The 11,363-nt window shown below is 34.1% G+C and overlaps 1 protein-coding gene across 1 annotated transcript; it reads left to right on the top strand.

Moving 5' to 3' along the window:
* Window positions 1–2,577: 2,577 nt before the first annotated feature.
* On the top strand, window positions 2,578–9,233 carry LOC121790841 (DNA repair protein recA homolog 3, mitochondrial-like). The gene is made up of 8 exons (XM_042188947.1): window positions 2,578–2,859; window positions 3,287–3,344; window positions 3,978–4,195; window positions 4,772–4,859; window positions 7,185–7,357; window positions 7,451–7,597; window positions 7,797–7,928; window positions 8,558–9,233. Exons 1-8 carry the CDS (start codon window positions 2,800–2,802, stop codon window positions 8,927–8,929), a joined length of 1,248 nt encoding a protein of 415 aa, XP_042044881.1. The 5' UTR covers window positions 2,578–2,799; the 3' UTR covers window positions 8,930–9,233.
* The last annotated feature ends 2,130 nt before the right edge of the window (window positions 9,234–11,363 follow it).

Genomic DNA, 11,363 nt, shown 5'->3' with positions numbered 1-11,363 from the left:
TAAAGATCTCAAAGAGATGGAGTTCTCAAAGAGACCAAGTATGGCAAGGTACTTGACTAAGAATCACCTATGTAAGTGCGAAGTGTGGTCGCTTCATAAAACACACTTATGAATCCAAAGTGGTGTCCAAGATCGCAATGGACACAAAACGTAAGAACGGATGAGGTTGAGGTGTTTAAGCGTTAACACCATTGTCTCGGTGCACGCCGTGGGAGATTAGTTCAAAGCATCGCGCTACTAAGTTGCCAGTGTATCCGATGGTGTCTACTGTGGAGGGTTCAAAGCCAACAACTACCTATCCTTATGCTTATATACCTCTCGAGGGTTGAGCTTGTGTCTGCATGCATATGCATTTGGCTATTTCCACTCTTGTGGGGGATTGTAAAATCATGGATTAAATATGCCCGGTCAATGCATTTTGACCAAACAATAAATGTGACGAGACATTTAATTTTGTGAAATTAAATGATATAGCGTCGATCTACATTTTACGTAGATAAATGTAGTATATTCACTTTCTCTAATCCGATTTCGGTGAGTGAGAAATAGTGGATTAAAGTTGGGCATAATTAGCTTTTAATTAAAGCTTGAAGTTTGAGCTTAGGGAATAATTAAATAGTGTTAATTATCCCACATTGGAGAAGTAACACATCTTTTAATGTGTCTAAATTAAGTGACTTTATGTTACTTAATAATTATAGTGGATCAAGATGGGTGAAAGAGCCCACACGCGCCGCCGCCCGCGGGACGCGGGCCCGATCTCGATCTCGATCTCGAACTTGGACTTGGACTTGGACTTGGATCTTGACAATTGGTCTTTGGGTGGTCTTTGGGATTGTCCCTGACCCAAACTTAATCTTTTAGACTACCGCTGAGTCAACAATCCAAGTGGCTTGACACATCGTCAAGCGTGGCACAATCAAAGCTGCCACGTGAGAAATCCACACTCTCCACACACGAAAGGCACACTCCTGCCACAAGCTTGTAACCGACGACGGTTACGAATGAGCCATGATGAGCCTTAATGGATTGGTTGACCCTGCATGGTGGCTTGGCCTATAAATATGCTAGACATTCCACTGCATTACATACACAGAAATATCACAAGCATACTTCCTCTCTGCATAAGTCTTTTCGAAGCTCTGCCCTCTTCCTCTTCCAGTTCGCCGGAGCTCGTTCCAACTGCGGTGTTGCAACGAACGAGACGTAGCCGTTTTATCTTTGGGGACGACACGCCAAAACTGAGAACACTACCGGGGCGTATCTCGTCTTGCGGAAAGAGCCTTCCTCGACTCGGCTAAGTTCATCTTTACAGTTTCGAATTTCCACTGTAATTTTCGTTTCTGTTTTATTTCTCTTCTCTCGGGTTGTATTACGTCCGGTTAGTGTTTTTTATAGCTATATCTCCAATAGTATATAAAATGGAAATTGTAATGTACTATACAAAATCTTTTCGTTTTCCTAACTATATTAAAAAATTCATAATGTCACTCTTAATATTTTAAAAACTTTTTCACTTCCACTAATTATTACAAAAATAAATAGTATAATCTTTTTATTTAATAATCATTAAAAAACACATTATGACATTCTTTTCATTATCAATTCTCTATATACAGATAAATATAATTAACAAATTTGTTAATTATATTCATATAACTAATCAAAATGTTACTCAAATAATTAAACGATTAATCTTTAGAGTTAGTTTGATAATAAAACGCAATCGCAGATTCGCATTTAACTAATTGATTCATATTGGTAAGTCTATGTAAAATTGAATAAATTGAAATCACCTATGATTTTAAACCATTTACAAAAAAATTATGGCGATCAAATTAAGTAGTTTTGCTTAATTTTTCAAGAAGTAATTATATACCATAAAAATAATGATATATAATTTTTACGCAGTAAATTTAAGCAGTAATCATCCATAATTGTAAGCACCAATTATATAAATAGATACGTATTTTAAAAATAACTTAGTCTTGTACGAAAAATGATAAATTGAGTAAATTCACAGCCATATTCTATTGTTTATGATAGCAAATACGAAACTATATTAAATTGTACAATTAATATTTCTTAAAATAATTACCTCAATGAAATCAAATTATGAATACACATAATCAAATCATATTTCAATATTCATATGGCCCAACAAATACATTTTACCTAATGGCCTCTCGCCCCTTTCATCCCTCTATCTCTGTAAGATTGCTTGATGGAAATTAATTTTTTAATTATGTTTATATATGAAACTGTCAGGCGGTTAAAAAATGTGCAAATACATTAACAAAAAATAGATTTAATTAAATAAGTAACAATTTTGTTATTGAAATACTAGCATTTTTATAAATATCTTCAAAACTCTCCTTTTGGAAGTTGGATAAGAATAGTCAGATGAATTTTGTACATGCATATTATTGAATGTATTTTAGTTAATATACTCAACTGCAAAAATAATGTTATCATAAGTAAATTGGTAAAAAAACACAATTGTTAGAAATGATCCAATTTTGGATGAAAATAAAAAAAACATTAGTAACGGTAATTGCCTGCAAAAGGAGGGAAAATCTATAAACCCTAGAAACCCTGTTTGTTTCCACTAGAACTGAAAAACTTGTTGACAATTTTCACAAATTGGATTATTGGTTGCTCTGAGATAGTTGCTCATGGATATCTCTAATTTAGAAGATGCTTGCCGCCTCACTTAGTGAACACCTACCTGTTTACTGATACTACAAAATAAGAGATTTTCCCCTTAATTTTTGTAGCTCTCTTCAACCGGAATCGAAAATGGCTCGACTTCTTCGAAACGCTTCTTCTCTCAGGCGCTGTTTGTTTTCTCAGTTGCAGGTGTAGTTTAGCTCTTACATATGAAGTTTTCACTTCAATTTATCCGCCCTTAATTGCTGCTTTTGTTAGACATATGAAGTAAAATATTTTTTGAGCGCTCTCTGTTTATGCATGTTGGATACCTGGCTTACAGTTTCTACCATATCTATTTCTTTTCTCACTTAAATATTTGCTGCATATGCCCGAGCGCACATGCTTGTGAATCTGTTTTTAATTCAAATTTCCTTTTCGCCTTCTCTTGCGGGAATGAGAAGAACCTAGTTATTATCAGGAATGTGGAATTCCTTGAATGCTTTATTTTTACTTTTACTGATGTTGTTTGTTGTCTTGTTTGTATTTGTTTATCTTTACGGGTATTTCTGGAGAAATTGGATAAAAATAACTTTTGCAAGATCGAACATTTAACGGTGCTGGTATTGGTTTGCAGGGAGATAGGAGAGGATCACTGGAAACTTCTACTCAGCTATGTTACTTTGCCACTAAAGGTACTGAAAGTATCCTGAGATGTTTCCTCCCTGAATTCGACTAATCATCTTGCATGATACCTCATTTGGTTAATATGCTTTACATTTAGTTCTTGAGTAGAGAGTAAAATGTATATTTTGGTCCTATCATTTTTTTCGGTTAAGGGCTGTTAAGGTCTTATATGTAGGTCATTTTCTGAAAGTACATTCAGCCATGAAGTAGTAGTACTATATTTTCGTCGATTGTTCATTGAATAGAGTATGGTGACTCTGGTAATGTAATGATGCATTTAGTTGAACATTAGGTTTATTTTGTCACTAGTCTTTATTGCTTTTATCTATATTCATGTGGACAATGGACTCTAGTTAGAAAATTGGGTCACCAAATATATTGACTTCCTCTGCTCCTTATCTGTATCTTATTGAGCATATAACCTGAATGGTTCCATCTTTTCCATGGGTGTGTATCGGGTTTGTATTGATAAGGATGACTTTTGCATTAATGGTTGCTCTATGAGGATTTTGTCTCTGTATTATCCTTGCTTTTGCCTAGGTTGCTTTAGCTGTTTCCCTTCTTAAAGCTTTTACCATTGGGGTTTCTTTCCTCTTATGTTTGAAAGTTTCATGAATTCAAATAATTCCTTATGTCTAAAGGTAGAAGGAAATCAAAGGCAGATGCAAGTGATTCTGGTGAAGAGAATATGTCAAAGAAAGATTTAGCTCTAAAGCTAGCTCTGGATCAGATAACATCATCATTTGGACAAGGATCCATTATGTGGCTTGGCCGCTCTGAGTCTTATAGACACACTCCAGTGGTATCCACTGGGTCATTTACTTTGGATATGGCACTGGGAATAGGAGGACTACCAAAGGTATCATATAGTATAAGAAAACTCTAGATTATTTATATTCATTGTACACTTTCATATTTTATTTTGTGAGACCTGCAGAATTTAAATTCATAAGAGGCGGGGTCATATATGTATCATCCTAAACATATAAATTGTTGTGTCAGGCACAATAAACATAACATAACGTATTAAACTAAGATTTTGAATGCTGGCCAATTATAAAATGGTCGTTTGTTGAGAAACTTGGCTGGTTTATTCTTTGGGCTTGTCAGTGAATATGCAACCAATCATATCATTCTAAGATTCCTTGATGCATACTTATCATGATACCATTTACTTTCCAAAACTCATTCTTGAATATTTTGTGTAGATATAAGTAATAATTTTCCTTCTAGCGTAGACCTGCATAACCTTTGTGTTTCACCCTCCCTATGTATATGCGGCATGTTCACAGTTGGGGGTTTATTTATGTGGTTCACTCCCTTTCAGCTGATTTTAAATTACACATAATCAAATTGTTCACGTTTGATTGTTTCATTAAATAGCCATATGGTCTATCTATGTATCTGGAGTTATAACAGAACAGAGTTCTATCAGGGACGTGTTGTGGAGATATATGGCCCAGAAGCTTCTGGGAAAACAACCCTCGCTTTGCATGTGATCGCTGAGTCACAAAAACAAGGAGGTTAGTTTCATAATATTTTATGAACATGTAAATTCGTTGTCAGACCAATATTCTCCATATACATCAGTTTCTTATAGGCATGTCCGTGACATATTTCTGCACTATATCTATATATTGAACTCATGTATTTATCCTATTTCAGACTGTATAGGTGTTAGGATATCATTATTATGGTGAAGTGTTCTGAGATATAACATGGCTTGTATCTATTCATTTGCTTTATCTGGATTTGTTCTTTGGTTGTCTTATTAAAAATTTGTGATGTTGTCCATTAAAACCTTGTTTAATACTAGTAGTATTACATGTCAAGAATTTTCAATTGATTATATGATAGGTACTTTAATCATGACCGGGTCACTGAATGTTTATTTAACACCATATTGCTTGCTGAGCTCACAATTCTCTTGAAGATTCTATTTACTATTTATCAAACTAAAAACTAAGACGCTTTAACATTAAAAAATAATAACATGCTTAAACAAGCACCCAAGTGTCAAGGCATGTATGATTGTCTTGCTAAGGAATTTCGGAATACAATAGTGATATACGTCTTGGGAAATTATAGAGAACTTTTGACTTGATGTTAGTCTATGTCTAAGGATGTTATTCACATATTTTTTGACGTGATGTTAGTCATGTCTAATGAACTTGATTAGCTTATAAAACTAAATTTTGCTACCAACATTAGTGCCAACTAATTGAATAGAAAGTACCAATGCTATTGAACCTTAGTTGGCTAAATTTACGTTGCAATTGTAACTACAAAGTATTGAGTCTATTGACTCTTTATAGTTTAGATAAGGATGTGATTCATGTGAACCATCTAAATGAAAAAAATAAAATTTCTTAACTTGTTGTTTTTCTTAATCCTTAGGATAGCTTCAATTCTTCTGCTTTAGTGTACAAAATGAAGTTCTCCCTTTATTGATAATTTAGAAGGGGAATTATCACTTTAGGCCCCAAATTATACCCACCTTATCAAATTGTCCCGGACTATAAGAATTAATCCGTACTAATTAAACCCCAAACTTTTGGCATTGTATAAAAATTATCTTGCGTCAATTTTTCAGCCTCCGGAATTTTGACATAGCTCGTCGGATGCCACATTGAAATTTTTATTATTATTATTATTATTGATGACACAAAACTACATCGTTATGTGCTATATACTTAAAATCTATATAACACCGATACGCCACCCTGTTGCCGTATCACGTATCGGATACGTATCCGATACCGATACGCGACGGATACACCGTCGATACGTATCCTGGGCGTATCCGCGAGCTGGGCCGTATTGGGCCGGGAAACCTCAGATTCGATACGTATCCTTCGGCGTATCCGCGAGCTGGGCCGTATTGGGCCTTCATCCTCCTCTATCTGCAAAGATCTGAGGTTCTCCTCTTCGAAATCAACGTCCATCTCTGTCGAAGAACTTCGCAACTTTCAATTTACGAACTTCAATCCGATTTGGGAACAAAATTGACAGTTAATCGGATATGAAGAAGAAGAAGAAGAAGAAGAAGAAGAAGAAGGGGAGGCGCCGCTATTGCCTCAACTAGGGATTGAAGAAAATTGGAAATGGGAGAATGAATTGGGCAAGAAGTGGTCACGATGGAAAAGGAGTATATTTGGGGCTCATTTTTTGGGCCAATTTATTACTCCATTAACTTTGTCTAATTTGTAACTATAAATAAATATTTTGATCAATATTATTGGTAATATGGATAAGTATAACCAAAAAATCGATGTGGTGTAATCGACCATAAAAGAAATTGACTTTAGCTTTTAATATTTTGTAATTTTATTATTTTTATTTGTATAATAACATTAGAATATCTATTTTGTAATTTATTATGCACTATTATTATTTATTAAAAAAATAGTTAAAACGTATCCGCGTATCGGGTTGTTTGGGAAAGAGCCGTATCCGCGTATCCGTATCCTTCGGATACTGATACGCGTATCCGTATCCGTGCCGCATAGCTTAAAATGATGATGCGGCATTTTTGGGGTATAGTTTGATAGTTTGGGGTATAGTTTGAGACATTTTTTAGAGGCACTCAGTTATTTTTATTTATAAACGAAATATCTAAATTTAAATATACAAATTTTGAGATAAATTAAAGAATGAGGATTGTATAAGGCAGAATAGGTTATCTGCAAGGCAAGCTACAGAAAACAGGTACATGCATGGAAGATGAGCTTATTAATAAACAATAATTTGTGAACATATATACTACTGCAACTTTCTTTTTTTCATATTACTTTGTTTACAGTGTTCTTCTTCCAAATTTATCCTTCTAATTTCTTTGTTATATACAGGCTACTGTGTTTTCGTTGATGCTGAGCATGCTCTTGATCCAACATTAGCTGAGGCTATTGGTGTAGACACCAAAAATTTGCTTCTGTCCCAACCAGATTCTGGTGAGCAGGCTCTCAGCTTGGTGGATACCTTAATCCGGAGTGGTTCTGTTGACGTTGTCGTTGTTGATAGTGTAAGACGAATAGTTTCTGCATGTTTTGGTCATGAGCTAAGGGGATTGACAATTTGACATACTTATATTTTTATTTACAATTTCTCCTTGCAGGTAGCTGCTTTGGTCCCTAAAGGCGAACTTGATGGTGAAATGGGTGATGCACACATGGCAATGCAAGCTAGACTTATGAGTCAAGCACTTCGGAAATTGAGCCACTCACTCTCTCTTTCACAGACAATCTTAATTTTCACAAATCAGGCATTATTCTGATGCATTGAGTGATTTTTTTTCCTTTCATATTTTGCATATCTGCCCTACTTTATTGCCTAGTTAATATATGTATGTTGTGCTATTTTCTCTAAATTTTCATGGCAAAGTGAGATTATTTAGGGCTTGCTTAAAAAGGGCAAGTTCATGTAGTTAATTTTCATCCCTGATTAGTTACAATTGATATTAGGTTCGAGCAAAGCTTTCTATTACTGGATTTGGCGGTCCAACCGAAGTTACTTGTGGTGGAAATGCCCTGAAATTTTATGCTTCTGTACGCCTCAATATCAGGAGAATAGGGATGGTAAAGAGGGGAGAAGAGGTATTGATCTCTCATGTTTCTCATATACAAACTTGCCTAGTTAACTTGATCTAACAGTGTCAGTTGCGATTAATATACCTTCTTAGGTGCTTGGTTATAACTTATATAGTAGTATTACTTTTGGAAAATCTCAAATCTGAAAATATGTGGCTGGTATTTCTGTGCATGCTGAGTCTAATAAGCTTACAGCTTGCGTTTAATGACTACCAAGTGCAACACAATCTTCACTATGGTTAATGAAATGTACTCACAATACTTGGAATATGTTGGACTTGGATCAACTTTTTTGACACTGCCCATAGGTTCCAGGATTATCAAACTTCATCTTGAATGCTTTAAATCTAATTACGAAATGCATAGGACTATATATCTGTGCATTTGTACTCATGACTCTCATAATGATTTTTATAAAAACACTTGTAATCTCCCGAATTATACAGAAACACCATGTCTATTAACATATACCGATATATCTTGTAGAGAGCTGTCATGTGATATTTGTGTGTTTTTATAAAGTTGGGACTCTATGCTTGCAGTTAAATCTTGTGAAGTAGTACATTTTTCTACATCTTTGTCGAATAATGAAAAATAGTGTATGTATTTGTAGTGATTCCTTAACTGTAATGCAGACTATAGGAAGCCAAGTTGCTGTAAAGATCGTCAAGAACAAGCACGCACCTCCATTTAGAACTGCACAATTTGAGCTTGAGTTTGGGAAAGGGATTTCTCGAGAGGCCGAGCTTATAGAGTTGGGAAGCAAATATAACCTGATCACAAAAACTGGCATAGCATACTATCATATAAATGATCAGGTTATTAATGGGAAGGATGCTTTCAAGAGATACTTGTCTGAAAATGTAAGTGTGAGAGACGAACTTATGGCGAACCTAAGACAGAAGATTACAGATGGTGAACAAGACAGTGAAAAGTTGGTTGAGGACGTTCCTGCATCTGAAATGACCGATGAGGAAGCTACTGCTACTGCTGCTGCTGAGGCATAAATACTGATGGCCAAGATATACTTTGGCATAGTACTCTTCAGAGTGAAGAAATTTTGCACATTGACAGAAAATCGACGGGACAATTCATGGCCCATTCCATGTTTTTTCCGGTCTTCATTAGTATCTTGAAACTGCAGCCTTGCAAGTAAATTGCCCTTCGCATGCATTACAGGTCAGTAGAGCATGAAAATTTTGTGATCGTATTTCACCTAACTAATTTTGTGATTGTATTGTACATAAGATTTCTTTCAATGCATTCAACAATGGTGATGTGTGAGGTACCTGCCTCTGCACATTTTGTCCATTTCGATTCATTGTTTCTTTCGTTCTGGTAAAATTATTAAGGGCCATTTAAACATATTTCTTGTGTGTAGTTATCTATCATTTCGTAGCTCAGCTCTTCAAATTTGTGATTACTTAATAAAACATTACAAAGCTTGAACAGATGCATTGTATTAACTAACTTCTTTTTTTTATTGATTATTAGACTTTTTTGCTTTCTAGTATCAGAATGAAGCCGATTGTATGATTTCAGCTAAAGGATGCGTTTGAGTCATGTTGAATTCAATGGTTACTTCAAGATTTTCCCAATTTTTACGATCATAATTATCAAAATGAGGAATATATTTTTATTCGTCAACACAAGCATTTTCAATATCAGATGCATTAATAAGATGTCACTCAAGTAATCAATTTCATCATTTGCATTTTCATGATTTTGATTGTATAACTGTTCATTTGACTAATTGAAATTGTCATGTTAAATCTATACCTACCTTTTGGATAACAAGTATTCAGAGTCCATTTTTCATTTTTGTATTTTATTACCTGAGTTTGAGTCGTGAGTACTAAATTGAAAAAAATATGTTCACACTTACAAGAGCTACAAAGAAAAATGTTGAGATTAGAGTGTATAATAATGGAGCAAGAACCACCTTTCTTTCATTTAATTGTTTACCCGAATTTCTCCAAGCGGACGTTAATTACATACATCAAATTAAAGCTAATCACACACTCTCTCTCCTAAAATTATTTTACTTTTAATTTTACACAGTGATCTTAATTTAAATTATTTTTTCACAAGATATAATATTAAATTAAAAGTAATTTTATGAGCATGGTAACGATATACTAATTGAAATATGTTCACCTTGAATTTTATGATAATGATATTACAAAATTTCTCAATTTTGTTAAAATGCATTTTATTTCATTATCATGTTGTGGCCCAGATAACAAAGTATCCTATTTGAGGCTGAAAATAAAATGTAGTATGCTAATAAAAACGAAAATTTGGCATAAAGTGGCATCATCTTTTAGTACATGGTGTTGATGTGCTGTGCATTAACTCCATTGCATATACAACAAGAGGATCTTTCACTGCTTAGTGCTTGCAGGTAGATATTCTAACAGAAACAGAGAGAATACTCGTCCACAATCAAGTGTCCTAAGTTGACTTGACAAACGGTATAGTGGAAAGTGGGTAGAATAAGATAATGGAGCGAGCGTGAATCCTATTTTTATATAATTAATTTTAAAATAAAATAAGTTAAATGAGTTAGTGGAGTGTGAATCCTACTTTTATATATTAAATTTAAAATAACATATGAGTGAAATAAGTTAGTGGAACGTGAGGTCCATTACTAAAAATTATAAAAAATAAGTTAGACACTTAATTGTGGACGAACGGAAAAGAAAACTTGAGATACTTAATCGTGGATGAGGAAGTACAATTGCTCTTTCTTATTTTATTATCTTTTTACGTAACTATTTTATTTCTTGATCCCCATGACACTAGGGAAAAAGGCAAAATCAACAACCATATCTCGGCTAGTTATCCATAGTAAAACTATACAGGGCTGACATAGAAACTAATATTGACAAGGGCTATCTTTTCTAAATTTTATTTGAAAGCACATTTTTAGATAATTTAGATGATTGATAATGGATTTGCATAATAATTTACACTAAATTTTGAAAAAATATACTAAAAAATTTGATAGAAATCAGTGGGTTCCATCCTAAAACCAATTGGTGATAGGAGGAAGGGCCCATGAGACTTATATACTAGTTTCAGTTTTCTCTTGACACCGATGTGGGACAGTTATATGTTATATTTTTAGTTTCAATTGCCAACAAAATTTATAGAAGAAAAATGTTAAAAAAAATATGAGCTTCACTTGGTGCGCCCATGCTATATAGTACTCCTTCCATCCCAACTAAATTGAGTCGTATCGTATTCCTCTTTGAGATGTCCTAACTAAGTTGAGTCATTTCATTTTTTAACAAAAAAACAAAATATTCCATCACTATTACTTTATTCCACCATCTACTTTACTCTCTCTTTATATTTTCTACTTTATTCATCTCTCTTACTTTTCAACACAATTTCTTAATCTCTGTGCTCAAAAGTTTTGTTTCAACTTAGATGGAA

Source organism: Salvia splendens, unplaced genomic scaffold (genome assembly GCF_004379255.2).
Source record: "Salvia splendens isolate huo1 unplaced genomic scaffold, SspV2 ctg637, whole genome shotgun sequence".
NCBI lineage: Eukaryota > Viridiplantae > Streptophyta > Magnoliopsida > Lamiales > Lamiaceae > Salvia > Salvia splendens.
This window is presented reverse-complemented; position numbering and strand designations above follow the sequence as displayed.

Coding starts and splice junctions, on each gene's coding strand:
- LOC121790841 (XM_042188947.1), top strand. CDS start 2,800: ATGGCTCGACTTCTTCGAAACGCTTCTTCTCTCAGGCGCTGTTTGTTT. Junction 3,345..3,977: donor ATGTTACTTTGCCACTAAAG/GTACTGAAAGTA, acceptor TTATGTCTAAAG/GTAGAAGGAAATCAAAGGCA. Junction 7,598..7,796: donor TCTTAATTTTCACAAATCAG/GCATTATTCTGA, acceptor AATTGATATTAG/GTTCGAGCAAAGCTTTCTAT.